The sequence below is a fragment of the Dipodomys merriami genome, unplaced genomic scaffold (genome assembly GCF_024711535.1).
Source record: "Dipodomys merriami isolate MVZ:Mamm:240054 unplaced genomic scaffold, mDipMer1.0.p SCAF_7, whole genome shotgun sequence".
NCBI classification, from domain to species: domain Eukaryota; kingdom Metazoa; phylum Chordata; class Mammalia; order Rodentia; family Heteromyidae; genus Dipodomys; species Dipodomys merriami.
The window spans coordinates 16,839,693-16,865,142 of NW_027206290.1; the positions used below are offsets into that span (position 1 = coordinate 16,839,693).

At 45.8% G+C, this 25,450-nt stretch overlaps 2 protein-coding genes across 3 annotated transcripts; both read right to left on the minus strand.

The window, feature by feature from the left end:
• Positions 1-13: 13 nt before the first annotated feature.
• Positions 14-1,890, minus strand: Rbm8a (RNA binding motif protein 8A). 2 transcript variants are annotated; one of them, XM_070007585.1, is made up of 6 exons: positions 1,777-1,890; positions 1,468-1,527; positions 1,278-1,352; positions 964-1,100; positions 314-450; positions 14-220 (listed from the first exon to the last, which is right to left on the minus strand). In XM_070007585.1, exons 1-6 carry the CDS (start codon positions 1,841-1,843, stop codon positions 175-177), a joined length of 522 nt encoding a protein of 173 aa, XP_069863686.1. In that variant the 5' UTR covers positions 1,844-1,890; the 3' UTR covers positions 14-174. The 2 variants fall into 2 exon arrangements, with proteins under 2 accessions (XP_069863686.1, XP_069863685.1); XM_070007584.1 differs by having other exon boundaries at positions 1,278-1,355.
• Positions 1,891-3,257: 1,367 nt separating this feature from the next.
• On the minus strand, positions 3,258-24,049 carry Lix1l (limb and CNS expressed 1 like). The gene is made up of 6 exons (XM_070007579.1): positions 23,696-24,049; positions 14,468-14,631; positions 11,976-12,116; positions 9,681-9,776; positions 8,517-8,594; positions 3,258-6,344 (listed from the first exon to the last, which is right to left on the minus strand). Exons 1-6 carry the CDS (start codon positions 23,979-23,981, stop codon positions 6,102-6,104), a joined length of 1,008 nt encoding a protein of 335 aa, XP_069863680.1. The 5' UTR covers positions 23,982-24,049; the 3' UTR covers positions 3,258-6,101.
• Between the last annotated feature and the right edge of the window lie 1,401 nt (positions 24,050-25,450).

Genomic DNA, 25,450 nt, shown 5'->3' on the forward strand with positions numbered 1-25,450 from the left:
AAAAACTTACATATAGAAAACAAAAATGCAACATTTATTCATAACCCAAAAGAAACACTAAGCAACAAGAGTTAAGAGATTAAATATAAACACAGCCCAGTCCTGCCCCAGCCCTGTATCTCCAAGGCTGAATGTTCAAATGGAATCTTCAAGACCACTTGAACAGAGAACTTATCAGCGTCGTCTCCGGTCTGGACTCCTGCTCCGTCTCCGGCCACCTCTAAAGACAAATAGGAGAAAGGGCAGTTCATCAATGTCTTCGTTTTCTCCTCATACTCCCTTTAACAAGATAGCATATGCCCTTTTTCTGTACCTCCTCTTGCCCTTGGGTGGACCCCGAACAAAACACCAGTCCACGCTGATTGGCTGTCCCATCAAATCCTGGCCATTGAGTCCCTCCATGGCAGCCTGAGCCTCTTTGTATGTTTCATACTCAACTAGAGTATACCCCTGGGACAAATGAAGAGACAGGTATCACTTCACATTTCCTCTTTCCTCAAATCCAAACTCAACAGCAAAATACACAAACTTTACACAATGAACATACATCATATATTCCTACTGCATATACAACTTGTCTGATTTATTTCTGTTCTGTGCCTAACAATATCAATCTCCAGTGTTGTTTTGTTTCTGTGTGGGTACTCTGGGCCTGAGTGTTCTCTTAGCTGTTCTGCTCAATGCTAGTACTCTACCATGTAAGGCGCACATCCTCTTCAGGCTTTCTGGTGGCTCCCTGGAGGTAAGATTCTCAGACTTCTGCACGGGCTGCCTTCTAATTGTGATCCTCAGATCTCAGTATCCCGAGAAGCTGGGATTATGGGTGCTGAGTCAAAAGCAACTGGCTCCAATGTTATTTTACTTCAATTTTATTCTTGGCAAACCACAGCAAAAACAGGAGAGCCATCAATGCCATTTAAGAGTTAAAGGGGAAAAGAAGTAAAGAAGTGCAACCCAAAATACCTTTAGGTATCCTGTCCGCCTGTCCAAGTTGAGGTGGATATTTTTTATTTCCCCATATTCGGCGAATTTGTCGTGGATGTCTTCTTCAGTGGCTTCTTCATGTACTCCAGTGACAAAGAGAATCCAGCCTTCAACAGCTGTTGAGGAAGGGTAGAGTGGTGGTACGAACACATGAGATAAACTTCAAGCTTCAAGCGGGATCGCAAGGGTACAATGACAATAGACTCCAGAGCATGTTTAGCCCAATTCACCCCTACTAGGCTCAGTTTTATTCGTGCCTAATTCCTGATCTCCATGGGCTCAAGGAAACTCACAGCGCTGCGGTCCGGGTTCATCTCCATCCTGTTCCACGCTGTCGTAATCCTCGCGCATACGCGCCCGGGACCCCTCTTCTGAAAGGAACACACACCAGATCACCGAAAACTCTTCCCTTTCCCCGAGTGTTTTCCGGGAGTCGGGCTCCCGTCCTATTGGACCGCGGCCTCCCACGTCCCCCACACTCACCCGAGCCAAAGCCTCGGCCCTTCCGTTTCTTCGCCTTTTCTTTCAGTTTGTGGATGCTCTCTGGAGCCCCCAAAACGAAGAACAGGTATGAAAGTCATTGAAACGACCGCCTTCTCCCCGGGACACTCCCTGAAGCACATTCCCCCCGACTACCAGGCTCGGCCCGGGCCCGCCCCATCCCTCCACGGGGGCGGGGCCTACTGAGACCCTGTGTCCGCACCCTGGGGCCCCGCTCCCGCAGAAATGTCTCCAGTTACAGTCTCCCCTCGCACCTTCCCCACTTCCCGCAGCCGCCTCCACCGTCCTCACCGTCCCCATCCTCATCCATGGCGAAATCCTCGCCCCCAGCCTCGTGAAGGTCCAGTACGTCCGCCATCTTGCCTGCCTTCCAACTCTCGTCGGCGCCACTGAAGCGCTAAGAACCTCGGGAAACTGTCGCAGAGAGGAAAGGTCGCCAGTCAAGCTGACCAATCAGAGGCTAATCTTAAGCTCCGCCCTCGGCGCGCGGGAGGTGGGATTTCTCGAAGGCGGGACTAGTTCAGAAAGAAAGCGGAAGTGCTTCTGTAGCCATCTTGAGGAGGTCAGGAGCTGACCCAGGGCGCTCTGGGCGGGACCAGCTAGGGTAGAAGGCGGAGTCTAAAAACCCTCAAAGCGAAGCCCGAGCTAAATTCCTTATTAAGAATGGCTAGCTGGGCTGCGAAGGTGGTTCAGTGGTAGAATGCTTGCCTTGCATGCTTGAGGCCCTGGGTTCGAATCCTCAGCACCACATAAGCAGAAAAAGCCAGAAGCGGCGCTATGGTCGAGTGGTAGAGTGCTAGCCTTGAGCTGAAGAGGTGAGGGACAGGGCAGGCTCTCCAATGAACCACCAGAAAACCAGAAGAGGCACTGTGGCTCGCTCAGCCATATCCATCATCCCAAGCTCAAGGATTCATTGACAAAAAGCTAGTAATCCTAGCTACTCAGAATCATGGTTCAAAACCAGCCCAGGCAAGAAAGTTTAGGAGATTTTTGTAGCTTTTTTTGGTTTTGTTTTTGTTTTTTTCCAGGGCCGAACCCAGGGCCTTGCACGCGCCGGGCGGGCGCCCTTCTAACCCCCACCCCTCCACCCCCAAGTTTAAGGATAGTGTCCTACCACTTGAGCCACAATGCCACTTTTGGCTTTTTTCTTTTTGCTTATGTGGTGCTGAGGAATCGAACCTAGGGCCTCAGGCATGCAAGGCAAGCACTCTACCACTGAGCCACCTTCCCAGCCCCTAGGAGATTTTTATCTCCAATTAACCAGCTTGCAAAAAGCAGGAAGTCAGTCGGGCGCCGGTGGCTCTGCTTATGTGTAATCCTAGCTATTCAGGAGGCTGAGAGCTGAAGATCGCGGTTCAAAGCCAGCTCAGGCAGGAAAGTCCATGAGATTCTTATCTCCAAAAAACACTCAAGACGGGAAGTGGAGCTATAGCTCAAGTGGGAGGATGCTAATCTTGAGCAGAGAAGCTAAGGGATAGCACCCAGACTCTGAGTTGAAGCCCCAGTACTGACACACACACACACACACACACACACACACACAATTTAATCATGTGATTTGGCCCTATCAAAACAACTTCAGGTAGGCCTCAAAATTCTAAAGAGCATTTTTCACAGCAATATAAACATCAGTACTAGCGAACATCACACACTCACCAGCCCTTGGAGTAAGAGATAATTTCTGGTAATGATAAGGGATTTGGTGAAGATGGAGCTAATGTTTCTGGCTTAGGTAATTACAGGGGTTCAACAATGGAGTCATGAGAAGCAAGTATGGAGAAATGAGTTTTATTTTGAATATGTGAGTTCACAGTGCTCTGTCATATTCAGGTCGTGATGTCCAGTATAAAAATAGATGAAAGGATCAAACCAAGTTGTGGTGGAAAGAATAGGTTCTCCGTCTGTGTATGGAGGAGTAGAAACCATTAAAATAGGTGAGATTGCAGTGGGGATGAATGGAGACTGAAGAGCTAAAGGGCCATGGGCAGATTCCAGGCTCCTGAACTGTCCGGAGTGGAGGCGGACTGCCTTTCCATGCACTGCAATCTCATTTCTTTCACTCTCAAAATAATAAAACTTTTTTTTTTTTTTTTAGAGCTGGGCACTGGTGCCTCACGCTTATAATCTTACCTACTCAAGAGTCTGAGATCCGAGAATGGTATTTTGGTGCTAGACTGGGCAGACAAATCCAAGACACTCTTATCTAAAGCACCTGCTGTGAGTAGAAAACGCTAAGAGCCTGTGGGCGCTGGTGACTCACACCTGTATCCTGCTACTCAGGAGGCTGAGATCTGAGAATCATTCAAAGCCAGCCTGGGCAGGAAAGTTCATGAGATTCTTATCTCCAGTAAACCACCAGAAAACCAGAAGAGGCACTGTGGCTCAAGTGGTAGAGCGCTAGCCTTAAGCTGAAGAGCTGAGGGACAGTGCCCACGTCCAGAGTTCAAGCCCCACAACTGGAAAAAAAAAATGCTTAGAGCTCAAATCCAACCACCAGTACTGGCACCAAAACAGTTTTTTTAGCATATGAATAAATGAATGGGACCATTTTAGAGTTCCTCTGATGTATAAATAAAGAGTCCTACTGACTCACTGCACCAACAAAATCTATTTTAATGCATAAAATTATATATAAAATACAAGTATTAAGAAGATAACTAAAATCTTTAATACCAAAAGTAGACAAATTGGAGGACAAAGTTTCTCAAGTTTTTTGTGATCTTGGGTAACAGAAAAATAATGAATTCAACAGATACAAAGGTAGTTCTTCCTACAACTCCTACCACTTAATCCTTCTTCCCAAAGAAAGGAGTGCAGGAGAAAATGGAAGACTTATATATGGTTTTGGATTATAAATATCAATAAAATAAATGTACCTATTATTTAATGTGGAAGTCTACTCCAACCCTACATGTGTTGCATAGAATACAAAGAAAGGGCTTAAAAATTCAAGTGCTCATACAATTGTGTCTGGATTATTACCTCTGAACCTATGGGTACGAGTCCCAAAGATGATTTCAACGTCAAGAAATCTCTCTGTCATCTTGCTCTTATCTAATCCAAAAGAGCAAGTTATAGTCTGTTTCCTAATTACATGTGAAAGCAAACCTGTGTTAAATGGAAATGCTCCACTTGATGAAACATTAAACACAGACTCAGGAAAGAGCACTGTACAACACTGCAGTATAAAGGAGACTTCAGAAACAAGGGAGAATGTGTTTTCATCTCAAAACAAAACAAAAAAATGTCCAAAAGGAAAATGCTCTGGCTGTATTCCATACTGTTTCTCTCTAATTTCACCCAAGAGAGGTGAGGAAGGAAAACTATTCATTAAAAATACGAAGAGCTGATTATTGGTTTTCTTTCTTCTCCTTTAGTTTCCCAAGGTTCCAATTAGAAAGTGTCATAAAACTATATTTTCATCTAATTTTCCTGATCAATCCATACTGCAATACTTTGGAGGAAAAGAAAAAGAAAATGAGAATCTAAAATATATATATATATATATAAAGTATAAACAACAGCAACTTAGTGGAAGTGAGAGGGATTCACTTCCTGACACACCAAATAGAACAGCCACTGCTTCCACAGAGCAAAAGCACGGGGATAGAAAGGAATAATTTTATCTTCTACCAATCTTTGTAGGCAGGAAGATTTTAATCTAGTATTTAACTAAGATAAGGGAACAAAGAAGAAAGGGAAAAATAATCAGTCTCAACCCTGACCCTCTTCCTATGTACATCCAGAAATCTGGACTGGCAGAAGCGTAGAGATTAGGCCCAGAATCAACTTAGTTAGTTATGCCCATTAATTGTGTTTATAATTCTTCTCTCATTTCTGGGCAGTTTTTTAGTTGTGACTTAAAGATCAGAAACTAGCCAGGGGCTGTTGGTTGGGCTCATGCCTGTCAACCTGTCTACTCAGGAGGCTGAGATATGAAGATCCAGGTTCAAAGCCAGCCTGGGCAAAAAGTCCAAGAGACTCTCATTTCCAATTAACCAGCAAAAAGCTAGAAGTGAAGCTGTGGCTCAAGTGATGAAGCACTAGCCTTGAGCAAAAAAGTGCCCAGGCACTGAAATTTTAGCCCCTGTACAATCCTTTCCTCTCCCCGCCCACCAAAAAAAAAAAAAGAAAACCCACAAAAAAGTGTTTGGATGCAAAGAAGTGATAAGTTAGTGATGGGGCGAGGAGTATTACTAAGCAGTACTGGCTCCAGATAAACCAAAACCAAAGGCTTCTTACTCATACCCTGTTTGAGTCCAGGAGAAAGCAAGAATGAGGGTGAGAGTGGGCATATGATCCTGCTTAGTCTCCCTGTTATTTTAAAGGAGACACCAACAGTCAATGATAGTGAGCAACTGATGACTGCACAGAGTTGATCTGGAAGTATAAGCACCACCAGAGATCCAAATTGAAATGGAGATGTTTCAAATGAAAAGATACCCAAAGCTAGAAGTTAGAAAGAGATTTAGCAAATAGGAATCCAGGTGTAGAATTTATACATATATATTTTTAAAAGTACAAAACTGAGAAAGTATATACAGAAATTATCCTAAGTCTTAGAAAGAGACATAGAAAAAAGGGCTAGAGAGGACAGGCCATATGAGGAGAGAGGCCTAGCAGTTGGAGGGGTGCATATTGCTCAACTGTCCAGCAGCCAGCATGAGAATATCTTTCTTTTCCTTGTGGAAGCGCAGTTCCTTGCCCGCGAGCCGGGCCTCATCCAGCTCCCGTTCAGTGGAGGCCAGCTCTCTAGACAGTGCCCCGGGCACAGTCTGCTCCCGGCTCACCCAGTCCAAGGCCATTTGGTGGCGAATATCATCATCCAGTGCCCGGTGTGAATAATGAGCCAACACCTCCTAATCAGGAGAAAATAGATCTCAGCAAAGGTAAAACCACAGATCAAACCACAGTCACCCAGCTGGGGGCTAACCTCAGAGCCTAACTTCCTAACTGAGGTCTGAGGTCAGCACCTGAGTCCAATAAGATTCTTCTTTTTCCTTCTGAAACAAGGTCTTACTATCTGGCACAGTCTCGGCTTTCCAAGGTCTTCCCACACAGAGTGGTACTGTGGGGTTTCTAACTTGTTAGACAGACACTCCTTGAGTCATGCCTCCAGTCCTTTGAACTCTTGCTCTGTCTGTGTGTATGTGTGCGCATGCACACACACTCTCGCGTGCACGCATGCTACCTGGTACCGGGACTTGAACTCAGGGCCTGGGCACTGTAACTTAACATTTTTGCTCAAGGCTAGTGCTCTGTCACTTGAGCCACAGCTCTATTTTTTGTTGGTTAATTAGAGATGAGTCCCACTTTTTCTGCATTAGATGGCTTCAAACCAGGATCCTCAGATCTCAGTCTCCTGAGTAGCTAAGATTACAGGTGTCACCTACCAGTGTCCAGCTTTACTCAGTTATTTTAGATAAAGGATCTTGCTCCTTGCTCATGCTAGCCTGGACATATGAGTCTTCATATTTACACTTCTAGTAGCTGGGAAGACAGTTGTCCAGCTGTCTGTTGAAATGAACAGGTAACTGGCATAACAGTTGTGCACCATTGCACACAGCTATTAGCTGAGATGGGAGGTCTCATAAATGTATTTGTCAGGGCTGGCCTTGAACCATGATTCTCCTAATCTACCTCTCAAATAGCCAGATTTACAGACATGAGCCACTGGTGCCTGCCTTCCAAGGTGTGTGTGTGTGTGTGTGTGTGTGTGTGTGTGTGTGTGTGTGTGTACTGGGACTTGAACTCAGAGCCTTGAGTTGGTGCTCTACCGTGTGTGTGTGTGTGTGTGTGTGTGTGTGTGTGTGTGTGTGTGTGTACTGGGACTTGAACTCAGAGCCTTGAGTTGGTGCTCTACCGCATGTGTGTGTGTATGTGTGTGTGTGTGTGTGTGTGTGTGTGTGTGTACTGGGACTTGAACTCAGAGCCTTGAGTTGGTGCTCTACCGTGTGTGTGTGTGTGTGTGTGTGTGTGTGTGTGTGTACTGGGACTTGAACTCAGAGCCTTGAGTTGGTGCTCTACCGTGCGTGTGTGTGTGTGTGTGTGTGTGTGTGTGTGTGTGTGTGTGTGTGTGTGTGTGTGTGTGTACTGGGACTTGAACTCAGAGCCTTGAGTTGGTGCTCTACCGTGCGTGTGTGTGTGTGTGTGTGTGTGTGTGTGTGTGGGTACTGGGACTTGAACTCAGAGCCTAGAGTTGGTGCTCTACCACTTAAGCCACACCTTCAGTTCTGGCTTTTTGCTGGTCATCTAGAGAAAAAGGTGCCACAGATTAGTCTGACCAGGCTGGCTTCCAGCTGCTCTCCCTCAGATCTCAGCCTTCTGAATAGCTAGGATTATAGGAGTGAGCCACTAGCACCTGACTCTAAGGGAATTTTTTTTTTTATTTTGTCATCATGGGGCTTGAACTCTGGGCCTGGGCACTGTCCCTCAGCTCAACTCAAGGCAAGCGCTCTACCACTTGAGCCACAGCACCACTTCCGGTTTTCTGGTGGTTAATTGGAGATAGGAGTCTCACGGTCTTTCCTGCTCGGGCTGGCTTTGATCCATGATCCTCAGATCTCAGCCTCTTGAGTAGCTAGGATTACAGGCGTGAGCCACCAGCGCCTGGCTATTCTAAGGGAATTCTTTTTTTTTTTTTGGTCCGGTCGTTGGGCCTGAACTCTGGGCCTGGGCGCTGTCCCTCAGCTCTTTAGCTCAAGGCTAGTGCTCTACCACTTGAGCCACAGCGCCACTTCCAGCTTTTTTCTTATGTGGTGCTGAGGAATCGAACCCAGGGCCTCAGGCATGCAAGGCAAGCGCTCTACCACTGAGCCACCTTCCCAGCCCTCTAAGGGAATTCTTAAGGGAGACTCCTGGCAGATAAAAGAATCACTGTGAAGATTTTAATAGGAAGTATTACAGGAATGAAGTGGTATTTAAATAATGCTTTCAGTAGTCACAACCAGTAACATAGGACCGCTTATTTCTACAAAGCAGCTACCTTAAAATAGTTCTTCTTCATTCCCCTCTCTCATAAAATCTCTTACCTGCCGAGAACACTGTCTTTCCCTCATGGCCTTAAGGCTGCCATTCCAGTGCAATAGTTGGAAAACTGTCATTAGTTCCTGGAGGGAGAATATATAAAATACTAGCACAATAATTTTATACTGGGAGGTTGCATCAGAATTACATGGGGAACTTTTTTTTTTTTTTTGCTAATCCTAGGGCTTGAACTCACAGTCTGGGCACTGTCCCTAGAATTTTTTGTTCAAGGCTAGCACTCTACCACTTGAGCCATAATGCCACTTCGGGCTTTTTCTGTTCATGTACTGAGGAATGGAACCCAGGGCTTCATGCATGCTAGACAAGCACTCTACCACTAAGCCACATTCCCAGCCCAATGGGGAACTTTTTACAAAATGTATTTGTGGTAGCATCTCTAATCATGAAATCTGATATACCTTGAGGAAAGAAAGATATATTTGGAAAAATATTCTTTTTTTTTGGGGGGGGGAGTCCGGTCGTGGGGCCTGAACTCTGGGCCTGGGCGCTGTCCTTCATCTCTTCAGCTCAAAGCTAGCCACTCTACCACTTGAGCCACAGCACCACTTCTGGCTTTTTTTTGGGGGAGGAGGTCCGGTCGTGGGGCCATAACTCTGGGCCTGGGTGCTGTCCCTCAGCTCTTCAGCTCAAGGCTAGCGCTCTACCACCTGAGCCACAGCGCCACTTCCGGCTTTTTTTCTTTTAGCTTATGTGGTGCTGAGGAATCGAACCCAGGGCCTCAGGCATGCAAGACAAGTACTCCACCACTGAGCCACCTTCCCAGCCCTTGGAAAAGTATTCTAATCACTTTTTTTTCCCTTCTTGTTTAGCATCAATAAATTTGAGGTTTGGACTGGGAAGGTGGCTCAGTGGTAGAGCGCTTGCCTTGCAGCATGAGGCCCTGGGTTTGATTCCTCAGCACCACATAAGCAAAAAGAAAAAAGCCGGAAGTGGCGCTGTGGCTCAAGTGGTAGAGCGCTAGCCTTGAGCTGAAGAGCTGAGGGACAGTGCCCAGGCCCAGAGTTCAGGCCCCACGACCGGACCCAAATAAATAAATAAATAAATAAATTTGAGGTTTGTAAGAGGATATATACATATGATGCTGTTATTAGAGATATTATTAGATATTAGATATTATTATCAGAGCCAGAGAAGTAGTATAAGAGTACCTGAAATTCCAACATTGACTTGCCCTTGTTAGATTCCAACATGAATCGGAAGGCACCAATTCCTGTATTGGGGTTGTCAGCTTCCTCCCTGTTTCCCTGGTAAGAGGAAAGGAAAAGACAAATAGATGTCCGATCAGAATTATCATCCTAGGCAGCACTATCCAACAGAAATAAAATGTGAGCCACATATTTAATTTCAAAATTTCCAGTTGCCACCTTAAAATAAAAATCAAGTAAATTTAATTTAATATATATTTTTATTTTTTTATTTTTTATTTTTTGCCAGTTGTGGGGCTTGAACTCTGAGCCTAGGCACTGTCCCTCAGCTCTTCAAATCAAGGCTAGCACTTGAGCCACAGTGCCACTTCTGGCTTTTTCTGCTTATATGGTGCTAAGGAATCAAACCCAGGACCTCATGCATGCAAGGCAAGCACTCTATTACTGAGCCACCTTCCCAGCCCCTAATAATGTATTTTATTTAAGTAGTATATTTTAATATTTTATGTAACCCAGCATATTTAAAATATTGTTCATTATAGTAATTATAAACTTTTTTTTTTTTTTTGTCAGTCGTGGGGCTTGAACTCTGGGCCTGGGTGCCGTCCCTGCACTCTTCAGCTGAATGTGAGTGCTCTACCACTTGAGCCACAGCACCACTTCTGGTTTTCTAGTGGTTTATTAGAGATGAGTCTCACGGACTTTCCTGCCAGGGTTGGCTTTGAACCGTGATCCTCAGACTCAGCCTCCTGAGTAGCTAGGATTACAGGCGTGAGTCACTGGCACCTGGTAAATATTATTAATAAAGTATTTTATGCTGGGCACCAATGGCTCACATCCAGCACAGCTATTAAAATCTATGACACTCTTATTTCCAATCAACCATCAAAAAGCTGGAAGTTTAGCTATGGTTCAAATAGTAGAGGGCCATCCTTGAGCCAAAGAAGCTAAGGGACAGTGCCCAGGCCCTGGGTTCAAGCTCCAGTTCTGGCACATACGTGAGTGCATGCATGCACACACGCACACACGCACACACACACACACACACACACAAACAAACAAAAATGTGTGTACTAAAGTTTTGAGGTCTATTAGAGCACCTGTCAGTGCATCATGCTAACCACATTTCTGTGTTGCTAGTGGTGATTCTATTAGTCATCACAGGCCTACAGGACATCACACATTTTATCTTGGCTCATAGAGAAAACACAAATCTGATTTTCCCTGTTTCACAATGAGGGAATACTGAACAAAAGGTACTCTGATTTAGTCAAGATAACAGTGAATGCATGAGTTAAGCATTCAAGATTCTATTCCACTAACCAAAAGGACAACAGAACAATATACTTGAAAGGGAGCTGGTAAAAGCAAGCATGGGAAATTCTGAGTAGCTGAAGTCAGCCCAAGAGTCCAGTCCTTGAGACTCTTATCTCAAATTAACCACCAGAAAGCTGGAAGCAGATCTGTGGCTCAGTAGTAGAATGCTAACTTTGAGCAAAACCGTTCATGGACAGCACCCAAGTCCTGAATTCCAGCCCCAGGACCAGCACACACCACACACACACACGCACACACACACACACACACACACACACAGTGTTGATTAAGGCAAAGAAGAATGAGTTCTAAGCAACAAAGAGAAGCAACTTTATGATTTTAAAAAGTGCAACATCTAATACACAAGGCAGATAAATGAATTGTATACATAATTACATGTTAGTACAAAGAGAAGAGAAACAGAAAATTGGGCTGACTTTATCACTCTGTCAATGAGTTTGTTGGGAAGTAGGATAAAGGCAATGTTAACTTGTGTGTGTGTGTGTACACACGTGCGTGAGCACACGCATGTGCACAATTCCTGGGGCTTGAATTTAGGGCCTAAGCACTGTTCCTTTCTTTTTGTTTGTTTTTGTTTTGCCAGTCCTGGGGCTTGAACTCAGGGCCTGGGCATTGTCCCTGAGCTACTTTTGCTGAAGGCTAGCACACTACCACTTGAGCCACAGCACCACTTCCTGCTTTTTCTGTGTGTGGTACTGGGGAATCGAACCCAGGGCTTCATGCAAGGTAGGAAAGCACTCTGCCACTAAGCCACATTCCCAGTCCCTGACCTTCTTTTTTTTTTTTTTGCTCAAGGCTAGTGCTTTACCACTTGAGCCACATAAGCATCCAGTTAGAATTAAAGATTGACACATAACATACACATACCAAAAAAAGTAAACCGGAAGTAAAAGAAAGTAAACCGGAAGAACGGAAATGTAGACAGACAAAAGAGTTCTGTTCCGATTCCCATTTCCTTACATTGAATGACGCCAGGGCCTCAGAAACGCTCTTCTCAATGAACTCGTCGGTGATTCTTCGGGAAGGATGCTCATTAAACACAGAGTTCATCAATGCAATTTTTGCAGCACTTCTCCGGGCCTCAGCTTTGGTGGGGCAAAACTAGGCAGGGGCAAGAAAAAGAGACATATGTGCATATGTCTATTTAGAAAGAGGAACAAACCATGGGAAGGAAACACTTGAGGTAGAAGACACTGACAAACAACAACGGCATGAACTGGTTGTGTTCAACACATTTTCCAAAGTTTTTATTGTAAGTAGCTGGAATGCTTGGAAGCATAGCTTCGTTGTTTTGTGTTATTGTCTACAGGTCAGGTTTGTTTCCAACCCAACAAAGAACTGAAGGAAAGGACACAGGAGGATAGGCTAAGAAGCTGAGAGCTTAGCAAGAAGCAAAGTCCCCGACGGTTTACCCTTTGGTAACTGGCAGGTCAGTATAAATCCCCAGCTGGAGCCATGGTGGGCCGCCTATCTTCTATGAGGCCTGAACAGTCTAGAGGAGATGTTTAAAGAATGCCAAATAAAAAAAAAAAAAAACAAAGAATAGTATAAGATTTATGAGTGGCACTGGCTGGAAGCTGAAGGAACAGACTCTCTGAGAAGAGGCCCTGGAGCAGAAGACTGGCTATGTCTTCCAGGGTGTCTCCTTCCATCCTTTTAATCTTCTTCCCCTCCTGGAGTCTCAAGCATGGTTCAGTCTTCTGGGACTGGAAGGTGTAATGATTATGTCTTCCCTTGAGCATCTTTGTTGTATTCCTCACTTCAGAGCTCAAGCAGGATGGCTCTGGTCCACAGGCCTCAGCGCCCTCTACTTGGGAGCTGACCTTGACCCTCTTTTCTTTCCCTGTGCTGCCTACACCATTTTAAATCTCCCTTATTTGTTTGTCTGTGACAGGGTCACTCATAGTCTGTAAACCCAGGTCAGCCTAGAATTCAAGATCCTTCCTCCTTCCTTATCCTCCTGTGTATTTCCACTTTCCACTTGTTTGTGCTGGTCCTGGGGCTTGAACTCAGGGCCTGAGTGCTGTCCTTAATTTTCTTTTCTTTCCTTTTCTTTTCTTTTTCTCAAGCTAGTACTGACTCTACCACTCGAGCCATACCTTCACTTCCACTTTTTGGTAATTAAAAGAGTCTTATAGGCCAGGCTGGCTTTGAATGACAATCCTCAGATCTCAGCCTCCTGAGTAGCTAGGATTACAGGCGTGAGCCCCAAACACCAGGGCTTGGAAATGTAATTTTGATTCACCATCCTGAAGTCATTAAAGAACTGGGCATGGTTTGTAACACATACTAAATTGAATGCAGAATGAGGAAGCCTGCTGACATCAGCATATAATCATTAGACGTAAAAAATGCTTAGGCTTCAGTTTAAACTGTCAACAGAACTGATCACTCAAAAGCCAGATTCTAGTTAGCATTTTAGAAATCAATCATGGCTTGGTTCTCTTGTTCTCCGGACAGGCAAGGTATTTTCCATTCCTCTAGGCAGTCAAGATTAGAACAAAGCTGTGTCTACACTGCCTCTGCTAGGGATTTCTGAGATTCTTGGGCTTCACATTTAGCTGTGAATAGCATTTTCCCCAATAATACTGTGTACCTAAGGAGCTGTTCCTGAATAGAATCTAACACTAAAACCAAACATATAGTCTTTTAAAATTTCTTCCCAGTAGAAGCAAGAAAAAAGGCTGGATGCTTATGACTCATACCTGCAATCTTAGCTACTCAGGAGGCTGAGATCTGAGGGTGGTTGTGTTTTGTTGTTGTTTTGTTTTCTAGTACTGGGGCTTGAAACTCAGAGCCTCAAGCTCCCCTAAGCATTTTGAGCAAAAATGCTAAGAAAGAGCTTGTGCCACAGCTCTTCTTTCAGGTTTCTGCTGGTTAATTGCAGATAAGAGTCTCTTGTATTTGTTTCCTAGGCTAGCTTCACATCATGAAGTAGCTAAGATTACAGACATAAGCCTGTAATACCAGCAAGGGTTTGAAAATTTGAAGGTTGAAAGAAAAGTATGCAACTGAGATTATTTTGTAAGCTACTGAGCATCCGATGCTTGCCCAAATAATTTACTGGAATTGATTTAGTCCTGAAATATTCAAGCAGAAATTTAATGGCCAGCCAGGCACTGATGGTCATGCCCATAATCCTAGCTACTCAAAAGGCTGAGATCTGAGGATCACAGTTCAAAGCCAGCCCAGGCAGGAAAGTCTGGGAGATTCTTATCTCCAATTAACCACCAGAAAACCTGAAGTGGTGCTATGGCTCAAGTGGTAGAGTGCAAGCCTTAAGCTGAAGAGCTGAGGGACAGTGCCCAGGCCCAGAGTTCAAGACCCAGGACTGATAAAAAAGAAGAAGAAGGAGAAGGAGAAGAAGAAGAGGAAGAGGAAGAAGAAGAAAAGAAAGTTAATGGCCAAAGTTATAACGTTCTTTATCTTTACCTTGCTGCCTCCACTCTCACCTGGAAACTCCCAAAGCAGCTTCCTCCAGGCAGGGTGACATAGCAGACATAGGGGGGACTGTTGGAAGGAACCATCTCATACACCACTAGCGCCCCATTCTTCAAGTCAGCCCCGCGGGATTGCTTCATCTGCCAGAATTCCTGGAGTGCCTCTACCACATTCACTATGAAAAGAGAAACAGTTACCATTGGCAGTGAGATCACCTCCGAGTGGTGCTGAATTTCAACGCGGTACTCACAATCCATACCTACATTTAGAGCTCCTTGGTTTCCTATCACCATTTGAAAACATTTGTTAATAAAACTAGACAGTGATTTAAGTCAGTTTACATTGGAAGGCCATGCTTGCCCTCCTCCAACCCTCTAATTCACATTTTGATTAGTCCAGACACTACACAGATACAGCAATTAATGAACTGCTTAGAGCCATGACAATCTGCTTCCTGTACGTGGAACTATGCAGTGGATATAAAGTTGGAAGAAAAAAAAAAGATGGTGGGCAAAGGTCGTTCAAACCTATAATCTTGGGCTGGGAACGTGGCTTAGTGGTAGAGTATTTGCCTAGCATGCATGAAGCCTTGGGTTTGATTCCTCAGTACCACATACACAGAAAAAGCTTGAAGTGGTGCTATGGCTCAAGTAGTAGAGTGCTTGCCTTGAGCAAAGAAGCTCAGAGACAGTGCCCAGGCCCTGAGTTCAAGCCCTGAGTACTGTCAAAAATAAATAAATAAATAAATAAACCCCAAACCCACAAACAAACAAAAACCCTATAATTCTAGCTACCCAAGAAGTTGTCAGTCAGTCAGATTCCCAGAGCAAGTCATCTGATCTGTACATTTTAATTAAGAAACATTTGAACTCCAGTAACTACATCTATTCTAGTCACTAGGAATACAAAGAATAACACAGTCCTTGCTAGCAAGAGGCTCAAAATCTAGTGGCCCATAATAAGTTGTCTGGCCTACTCAGTAGCTGAAACAAGGACCTCAGATACCAGCCAGAGTTTGCAAAGCAGCATAAGCTCTTTTCTAACATGCTATATTTAACTGACTTTTAAAGGATGGTCTTGAGAAAAGACAGCATGAAAAAGAAACTCTTTCCCACCCTCACTTTTGGCAATTGCTCCTGAAAGGTCACTACTGCCTGTCACTTTGCCATCTTTGTTCTTTCCATTGAGATCTTTTCAGCCCCAGTTCCCTCTTTGAGACAGTTTAGCACAATGCATTGGGTGACAGCCATCCTGACACGCAAATAATAGGACAGTGGAATAAAGCGAAGGGGAAGATAACACATAAGAGAGAAGACCCTGCCAGAAAGCTTACATCCATTCTATTTCAGTTAAGTCTCTTTTGCATATAACATGGACTTTTTGTTTTGTTTTTGTTTTGTTTTTGTTTTCTGAAATAGTCTCACTATGTAGGCCAGGCTGGCCTAGAACTCAAAATCCTCCTGCCTCAGCCTCCCAAATGTTGGGGTTACAGGTGTGTGCTATCATACTCAGGACTATTTAATGATTATGCAACATCAAAGGAAATGGCCATCTTAGTATGACTTTTTTTTTTGGTTGGTTGTGGGGCTTGAACTCTGGGCTTGGGCACTGTCCCTGCGCTCTTCAGCTCAAGGCAAGCGCTCTACCACTTGAGCCACAGTGCCACTTCCGGTTTTCTAGTGGTTTATGGGAGATGAGAGTCTCATGGACTTTCCTGCCCAGGCTGGCTTTGAACCTCGATCCTCAGATTTCAGCCTCCTGAGTAGCTAGGATTACAGGTGTGAGCCACCAGTGCCCACCTTTAGTATGATTTTTAGAGGTGGGGACACTTTATAAATCAAGCTGTCCAGCTTATTCTAATGAAGAGCAAATGACTTGCTCCAGGTCACAAAGCCATAACAGAGCTGGAACATAAATCCTGACATTCCAAAGTCAGTGTCCTTTCCAATTAGGAGTCATAACCACAGGTCTATGGTCCAATCTAAATTTGGGCTTGGTGAGGGCTCATAAGCCCCCTAAAACTGTTAAGGTGTTATGTGTATGTGTGCACATATGCATGTTCATACATGTGCTATGGATACCTATAGTTTCAGCTAGACTTTCAGTGAAGGATCATGAACATTATGGTTAATATAAGGAATAGAAATGTGGTAGACACCGGTGGCTCACACCTGTAATCCCAGCTACCTAAACGGCTGAGATCTGAGGATCAAGGTTCAAAGCCAGCCCGGGCAGGAAAGTCTGGGAGACTCATCTCCAATAAACCACCAGAAAACCGGAAGTGGTGCTGTGGCTCAAGTGGTAGAGCACTCACTTTGAGTTGAAGAGCAGCTCAGGAACAGCGCTCAGGCCCAAAGTAGAAGCCCCACAAGTGACAAAAATAAAATTTAAAAAAAAAAAAGAATGTGGAAAATATGTGTATTGGATGTTGCTTCATGGAAGACCCTGACAGAGGCAGCCTTAGATAAGGAAGACCAAGATAGTAAAGAACATATAAGTGCTTATTACACCAGGTTGAAAACACAAAAGAGAATACTTTGGGTCGGGTGCTGGTAATACTAACCACCAGGAGGCTGAGATCTGAGGACTGAGTTTTGAAGTCAAGAATGTCTATGAAAAAAAAAAAGAATGTCTATGAGACTCTAATCTCTAATTAACCAGCAAACAAACAAAAAAAATGTCAGAAGTAGAAGTGTGGCTCAAATGATGGAACACCAGACTGGAGAAAAAACAAAAAATCTAAATCAAAAAAAGCTAAGCCTGATAGAGTAGGAGGGAAACATATCAGTGATGGAGATGGGCAAGTGACTTCTTGGTTATACAAGCTTAGGGATTGCCAGATGCAAGCATGAGAGGGAATCTAATTGCCATGTGGAAAAAAGAGGTAATGGTAACAATGCCAATTGCATGTACTGCTTTCAAAGCATTTCTAAATGTATAATAATAGCAACCGCCCATTGCTATTGTGACTACTATGTATTACATGCTTTATATTCTTTTTTTTTTTTCTTTTTGGGTCCAGTCGTGGGGCCTAAAAGGCTAGAGCTCTATCACTTGAGCCACAGCACCGCTTCCAGCTTTTTTCTTTTTGCTTATGTGATGCTGAGGAATGGAACCCAGGGCCTCATGCATGCAAGGCAAGCGCTCTACCACTGAGCCACCTTCCCAGCCCCAGCTTTATATTCTCTATCTCATTTAATCCACACAGCTATCATACCGAGTATGATACAAAGTATCATACAGAGTATCATACAAAGTAAACAAGTTAAGGAACAGGACAAAAGTAGCAGAACTAGGGTTTTTTAAATTGTTTTCTCTCAAGGCTGGCATTTGTTACTTGAAACTCAGCTCTACTTCAGCTTTTTGCTGGTTAATTGGAGTTAAGTCTCACAGACTTTCCTGTCCAGGCTGGTTTTGAACTGTGATCTTCAGATCTCAGCCTCCGGGGTAGCTAGGATTACAGGTTTGGGCCACCAGCACCCAATCTTAGAATTAGGACTTAGAAACAATATTCATTTGGCTCCAAAGCCAGTCCTCTCTCTGCTATACTATCCTGCTGTATTTCATCATTAATCCTCATACTTGTTCTATAAAACTAATGTGAGCTCCATAAAGACAGGGCCAAGGGACTATCACAGTGGCTCAAATGATGGAGCATGAGGCCTCCTTGAGTTCAAACTCCATAGTGCCACCAAATAAATAAATAAATAAAGTTAAGTAAACAGATGAAGCACAGAAAGATTAAGCAATTTCTTCAAAATCACATAGCCAGTACTTGGCAGCCCAAAGTGCCAAGTCCTCTGATCCCAAATCCTAAATATCATAAACTGATAGGATCCAACAGTAAACTGTGTCTCTTGGATGGGGGAAGATAGAAGATGGGTAAAGATGAAGGACAAGACAGCCAGGTTCATGCCTGTCATTCAACTGCTCAGGAGGCTGAGATCTGCGGATCACAGTTCAAAGCCAGCCTGAACAGGAAAGTCCATAAGACTCTTATTTGATTATTCACCAAAAAACTGGAAGTGGAGCTGGCTCACATGGTAGAGCACTAGCCTTGAGCAAAAAAAAAAGCTCAGGGGGTTGGGAAGGTGGCTCAGTGGTAGAGCACTTGCCTTGCATGCCTCAGGCCCTGGGTTCGATTCCTTAGCACCACATAAACAAAAAGAAAAAAGCCGGAAGTGGCAAGTGTGGCTCAAGTGGTAGAGCTCTAGCCTTGAGCTGAAGAGCTGAGGGACAGTATCCAGGCCCAGAGTTCAGGTCCCATGACCGGACCCAAAAAAAAAAAAAAAAGCTCAGGGACAGCCCAAGCCCTGAATTCAAACTCCAGGACTAGCACCAAAACAAAGAGTTTTGAGCACAAATGTCTGAATCCAACATTAGTTAAGATATATCTAAAGACTATACTAGAAATGGTACATTTGGAGTTATCAGGAGGTACATAAAGATTGTGAATTGAAGATAATCTGAAAGACACTGCTAGAAGGGGAATGATCTGGACAGAGACCAAAGTAAATCATACTTAGGGGAATAGAGCCATCCCCCAAACATCATGCCATCAGTCACAAGGTTATGTGGGTACATGCCAATGGCAGCTTTGCCTATTAATGAAAGCAGAATAAGTTGGTCCATGTGATGAAGGCCTTCTGAGCCAAATCAGCAGAGATTCTGCTTGCCTGAAACTGAGCTATCTGCCAAGCTCCCCCAAAGTCCTGGCTGGACACCCAGACTGGAAATAAGAAACTCAAGAATAATGAGGGCTGGGAAGGGAGGGGCAGAAAGAGCCATCACAAGGCCTGAAGCTGGACTGCTTGCTCTTTTGCTCTTTGTCAACATGATCCCTTTGTTCCCTCATCTTTCTTTCCTTCTTTTCTTTCTTTCTTTCTCTCTTTCTTTCTTTCTTTCTTTCTTTCTTTCTTTCTTTCTTTCTGCTGTGATAGGGCTTAAACTGTGGGCCTGGGTGCTGTCCACGGCTTTTCCTGGCCAGGCTGGCTTTGAACCATGATCCTCAGATCTCAGCCTCCTGAGTAGCTAGGATTACAGGCTTCAGCCACTGGTGCCCAGCTCTGTTCCCTCATCTTTTCTCTTTTATTTTTTTTTTTGGGGGGGTCCAGTCATGGGGCCTGAACTCTGGGCCTGGGAGCTGTCCCTCAGCTCTTCAGTTCAAAGCTAGTACTCTACCACTTGAGCCACAGCGCCACTTCCGGCTTTTTTCTTTTTTGCTTATGTGGTGCTGAGGAATCAAACCCAGGGCCTCAGGCATTCAAGGCAAGTGCTCTACCACTGAGCCACCTTCCCAGCCCCTCCCTCATCTTTTCTAAGGAAATTTAAAAGTATTTCTTTTTGGGGGGGGGGTCCGGTAGTGGGGCCTGAACTGTGGTCCTGGGCGCGGTCCCTCAACTCTTCAGCTCAAGGCTAGCGCTCTACCACTTGAGCCACAGCGTCACTTCCGGCTTTTTTCTTTTTTCTTATGTGGTGCTGAGGAATCTAACCCAGGGCCTCATGCATGTAAGGCAAGCGCTCTACCACTGAGCCACCTTCCCAGCCCCTAAAAGTATTTCTTTAGAAGCTATAATGGAGGCTGTCAGGACCGAGAAACACAGACAAGAAGAAGAGTACATTTCTGGGTTGGTTTGTTTTTTTCTTTTTTGCCAGTCCTGGGACTTGAACTCAGGGCCTGAGCACTGTCCCTGAGTTCTTTTGCTCAAGGCTAGCACTCTACCATTTGAGCCACAGTGCCACTTCTGGCTTTTTTCTGTATTGTGGTACTAAGGAATTGAACCCAGGGCTTCATGCATGCTAGACAAGCACTCTACCACTAAGCCACATTTCCAGTCCCATTTCCATATAATTTTAATAAATGTAAGTTTCCAAGAGGAAGGGTGACTACTTCTGACAGTTTCCCTTGATATTGACTTTAAAAAGACTCAGAGCAGCAGGATAATAATTAAAGGCAATTTTATCACATAACCTTGCTAAATCTAAGAATTGAGCCTAGTGCTGGTGGCTCATGCCTGTCATCCTAGCTACTCAGGAGGCTGCGTGTAAGGATCATGCTTCAAAGCCAGCCAGGGAAGGAAAGTCTGCAAGACTCTCATCTTCAATTAACCAGTAAAAAATACTAAGTGGAAGTGTGGTTCAATTGGTAGTGTGTCAAGCTCTGAGTCCAAGCCCCAGTCCTGGTACACACACAGAAACACACAGATACACACACACACACACACACACACACACACACACACACACACACACGCACACACACATACACAAATCTAAGAATTGAACTGAGTTAGCAATGGAAAGTTGTAACAAAAATGTGACAAAAGGGGCTGGGAAGGTGGCTCAGTGGTAGAGCGCTTGCCTTGCATGCCTGAGGCCCTGGGTTCGATTCCTCAGCACCACATAAGAAAAAAGAAAAAAGCCGGAAGTGACGTTGTGGCTCAAGTGGTAGAGTGCTAGCCTTGAGCTGAAGAGCTGAGGGACAGCGCCCAGGCCCAGAGTTCAGGCCCCACGACCGGACCCCCCCCCCAAAAAAAGTGGCAAAAATCAACAAAAATTGAACTGAAAAAATAACTTCATGGAGAGTTTTTAAATCTTAGTGTTTGTATCCTCAGCACCCTGCAGAGCACCTGACACATGGTAGGAATGCAAATTGTATGAAAAAATGAAATTAATGATAATTACATCATTAGACACATACAGCAAAGTCCCCTGAAGGTCTGTTTTCAGCAGAATCTTTGGATTTAGAGATATAAATATTTAGTAATATGTGGAAATAAGCCAGGAACAGTGGCTTAAGCTGATAACCTAGCTACTTGGGAAGCAGAGATCAGGGATGGAAAGTTACAGGACAGTCTGGGGCAAAAAGTTAGCAAGGTTCTGTCTCACTCAGTGGCTGGGTGCAATGGTACACACCTGTCACCATGCCTCCACGGGGATGGTATAGCCCTAATTCAGGGTGGCCTTGGCAAGAGTAAGATCCTGTCTCAAAAGTAACCAAGGCAAAAAGGGGGGGAGACTTGCCTTGCAACGAAGGCTCTGCATTGCCAAAAAAGGAAAGACAATGGGAGAAAATGGAACCTATATTCTTCCTTAAGAAAGCATAAGCCAACAAATTTGATGACAATAATAATTTGAAATACATATTATGCCTTAATTGCAATATCTCATAACCCTTGAAACTTAAGCTCAGTAAGATTAAGACCCTTTTCCAAAGACTAAGCTGGCAAGAGACAGATCTCAAGAGCTTATACATGCTTTTATTTTTCACTACACTTTCTGAAAGAAAGAAGAGGAAGGGAGTGTGGGAAGGGAAGGGAAGGGAAGGGTAGGAAGGAAGGAAGGAAGGGAGGGAGGGAGGGAGGGAGGGGAGGAGGGAGGGAAGGAGAGAGGGAGGGACAGCCAGGCAAGAGAGGCTCCATGCCTGTGATCCTAGCTGCTCAAGAGGCTGAGATTTGAGGATCCCAGTTTAAAGCTAGCCCAGGCAGACAAATCCAAGATTTATCCACTTTACCAGCAAGAAGCTGGATGTGGAGCTCAAGTGGCAGAGCCCCAGTGAAAAAACTAAGGAACAATGCCCTAAATTCAAGCCCCAGTATTATTAACATTAAAGGAAGGAAGGAAAGAAGGAAAGGAAGGAACAAAGGAAAGAAAGCAGGCAGGCAGGCAGGCAAGCAATTGTCCACAGAGAAAACCCTGCAACTTTTCTAGACTAGAAGACTTTCTAGTTTGCTAAACTAAAATGTTAGAAATAGTCACTTTCAGCTCAAGCAGAACTGACCAAACATCAGAAGTGGTGTGTTTCAAACTCCACACTTAAATTTTGAATCTCACATTCTTCACTACATTTTTTTTTGTTTACTTGAACTACAAATTTGAATCTGACAGGAAATTTTACACTGGTTACACAGAAAATAACAAAGTCCTCAAGCCCCCTTTCTGGAAATTAGGCATCTTTAAGCAGAAGATTCTAACAAATAGAATTTCTACCTGGCTCACTGCCACAGAATTTAACACTGAGAGAGCCAAGGTCTGGGATTTACCCTCAGTTCCTGGGCAAGGGCCAGGAAAACGGAGCCAGACAGACAGAGGCTGGAATTGTAAGGCTCCAAAGTTTTGTGTTTTTTTTTAAGACACCAATGTGAAGTACTAAGTCACAGGAAGCTGGCATGAGCTCAGTGGTTTCAGTCCAGATTTGAAGGCACAATTATTGAGTGATTTGTGAAGGTTCCTGCTTCATTCCCAGCAAGCTTGAAGTTGCCTTGGACATTTCAATAAGTAAAGGAGTTTGGAAAGTCAGACATGGTGACTTCTGCCTGTAATCCCTGCATTTAGGACACAGTCGGGATGATCTTGAGTTTGAAACCAGCCCGGGCTATATAGTCAAGACCCTGCCTCCATCCCTTGTCCTACCTCGTGAATAAAGCCAGGTGCTGGTGGTGGCTCATGCCTGTAATCCTAGCTCCTCAGGAACCTGAGATCTGAGGATACTGGTTCGAAGCCAGATGGGACACAGAGATCCACGAGACTCCGATCTCCAATTAACCAGCAAAAAAAGCCGGAAGTAGAGCTGTGGCTCAAAGGGTAGCGCCAGCCTTGCACGAAAAAGCTGAGGGACGGTCCCAGTACTGGCATGAAAGGTGGGCGGGGGGGGGGGGTTAAAGTGAAGGAGATGGGTAAAGAAGAAGTCCCAGAGTTACTGGGGAAGGACGGGAACTGCCTGGGATCTAAGGCCGGGATTCACACAATGGGAAGAACTCTAGTCCTGGTGGGAACAGGGAAGAAGACTGGATCTGACACTTGGGGGCGGGGGTGGCTCACCGGAGGGGAGGACAGGCACTTAATACAGGGGACGGGGGGCCGTCGACGTGTGGGGACCAACGGCTGCGCTACCCAGAAGTCGACTCCCCAAAAGGGAACAAATGCCTGTCGAGGGCGCCTCGCCAGGAAAAAAAGAAAACAACGATCGGGCGGACTGTGGGAGGTAGGACGATGGGAGGGAGGGAGGAGGGAGGCCCAGGGAGGGAAGAGGGAGGACCGAGGAGGAGGAGGAGGAGGAGGAGGAGAGCGGGAGGACCGGAGGGGAGGAGGGAGGATCGAGGAGGAGGGAGAAAGGAGGGCCGAGGGGGAGGAGGAGGGAGGACCGAGGAGGAGGGATGGAGGACCGCGGAGAGGGAGGACCGAGGAGGGAGGGCCGCGGGGCGAGGCCCCCCACAGCCCGGGCCGCGCCCCAGACTCACCCCGGCCGTAGCCCTGCGTGTGCTTGGCGAAGCTCCGCACCACGGCCTCCACGGCCTCGCGAAGCACGGCGGGGCTGCCGGCCGCGCCGGGGGGCAGCGGCAGCCCGGGGCCCCCCGACGACAGCAGCGGCGGCGGCGGGGGCGGGGCGGGGGGCGGCGGGGCGGGCGGGGGCCCCGCCGGGGGTGTGGCCGCCGCCCCGGTTACCCCGGGCCGCAGCGCCCGCAGCGTGCCCCTTCCGCCGGTGCCCACTCCCGGCTGCAGCCGCTGCGCCCGCAGGGTCTCCATGGCGGCCTCGGGCGCGGTCCGGAGGCCCCCCGAGCCGCCAGCCCCGCCGGCCAAGTAACGGTCCGCGCCACCGCGTCGGGAGCACCCCGGGACGGAGGGCGGGGTCGGGAGCCAGCTATCAGTCACGCGGGGGCGTGGCCGAGCCGGGTCCCGGACCCAATCACCAGCGAGAGCGCGGGGAGGGGCGGGCTTCCTCGCCGCCGTAGGCAAATAATGGACGAAGGTGGAGATTCTGAGAACCAATTGCGAAGGAAAAAAGCGTTCGCCTCTTAAGAATCCTAGGGATCCTGTGGAGAACACTAGAAATCTGGCCAGACCCCCGGGGGGGCGGGGCTTGAACGGAAAAATAGGCCTGGATGTAAGGCTCAGAACCGTGGGCAGAGTGATCCTTGAGATCACGGGCGCAACCGCTTCATTTTATGATCGTGGATGAGAAAGAAGCGGTGTGACTTGTCCAAGATCACCTATCAACGGCGGTGGAGCAAGGGAAGAGGCTGACTTGAAGTGAGCATACATGCAGTGGACTTTAGTGCGTTGTGCTATTTAATAATTACGATAACAAAGCTGGCTGGTGGCTCACATCTGTAATTCTAGCTCCTCAGGAGATTCAGATCGGGAGGGTTGTGGTTCTGAGCCAGCACGGGGAGAAAAATCATCATGGATCCTCAGAAGACCCAGTAAAAAGAGTGGAAGCATGCTGCAAATGGTAGGATATCAGCTGAGCAAGCTGTAGGACCTGAGTTAAAGCTCCTGTGCTAGCACACAATTAAAAAAAAAAAACAGAAACAACAAAAAAACAAACCTGTGAGTGGTCAAGAAATCAGAAGTTTGAAAATAGAACCGCTAATCTTCTGAGATATCTGCTGATGGTGAAGGGAGAGACTTTTTTAAGGGATTGTAAAGAATTTAAGGGTGGACATAAAGGGGGCTGGAGGATATGAGGCCTAGTAAATGTCTAAAAACCTTCAAAACACAGACAACTTGCCTTCTTCTAGTACCACAGTGGCCCCAGTTGGTCACTTGGAAAGCAGGCAGCTATCTATAAGAATTCTGAGCTGGGCACAGGTGGCTTACACCGTTAATTCTAGCTACTCAGGAGACTGACATCTAAGTTTTGTGGCTCAAAGCCAGCTGGGGTAGGCAAGTATGTGAGACATCTCCAATTAACCACCAGAATACTGAAAGTGAAGCTGTGCCTTAAAGTGGTAGAGTGCTGGGCTGGGAAGGTGGCTCAGTGGTAGAGTGCTTGCCTTACATGCATCAGGCCTTGGGTTCGGTTCCTCAGCACCACATAAGCAGAAGAAGCTGGAAGTGGTGCTGTGGCTCAAGTGGTAGAGCGCTAGCCTTGAGCTGAAGAGCTGAGGGACAGCACCCAGGCCCAGAGTTCAGGCCACACAACCAGAAAGAAAAAAAAAAGTAGTAGAGTACTATCCTTGAGCCAAAAAAGCTCAGGGATAGCACCCAAGCCC

Coding starts and splice junctions, on each gene's coding strand:
- Rbm8a (XM_070007584.1), bottom strand. CDS start 1,843: ATGGCGGACGTACTGGACCTTCACGAGGCTGGGGGCGAGGATTTCGCC. Junction 1,356..1,467: donor GGGCCGAGGCTTTGGCTCGG/GTGAGTGTGGGG, acceptor TGTTCCTTTCAG/AAGAGGGGTCCCGGGCGCGT. Junction 221..313: donor CCACCCAAGGGCAAGAGGAG/GTACAGAAAAAG, acceptor ATTTGTCTTTAG/AGGTGGCCGGAGACGGAGCA.
- Lix1l (XM_070007579.1), bottom strand. CDS start 23,981: ATGGAGACCCTGCGGGCGCAGCGGCTGCAGCCGGGAGTGGGCACCGGC. Junction 12,117..14,467: donor GCTGCTTTGGGAGTTTCCAG/GTGAGAGTGGAG, acceptor GCCCCTGCCTAG/TTTTGCCCCACCAAAGCTGA. Junction 6,345..8,516: donor AAAGACAGTGTTCTCGGCAG/GTAAGAGATTTT, acceptor TCTCCTGATTAG/GAGGTGTTGGCTCATTATTC.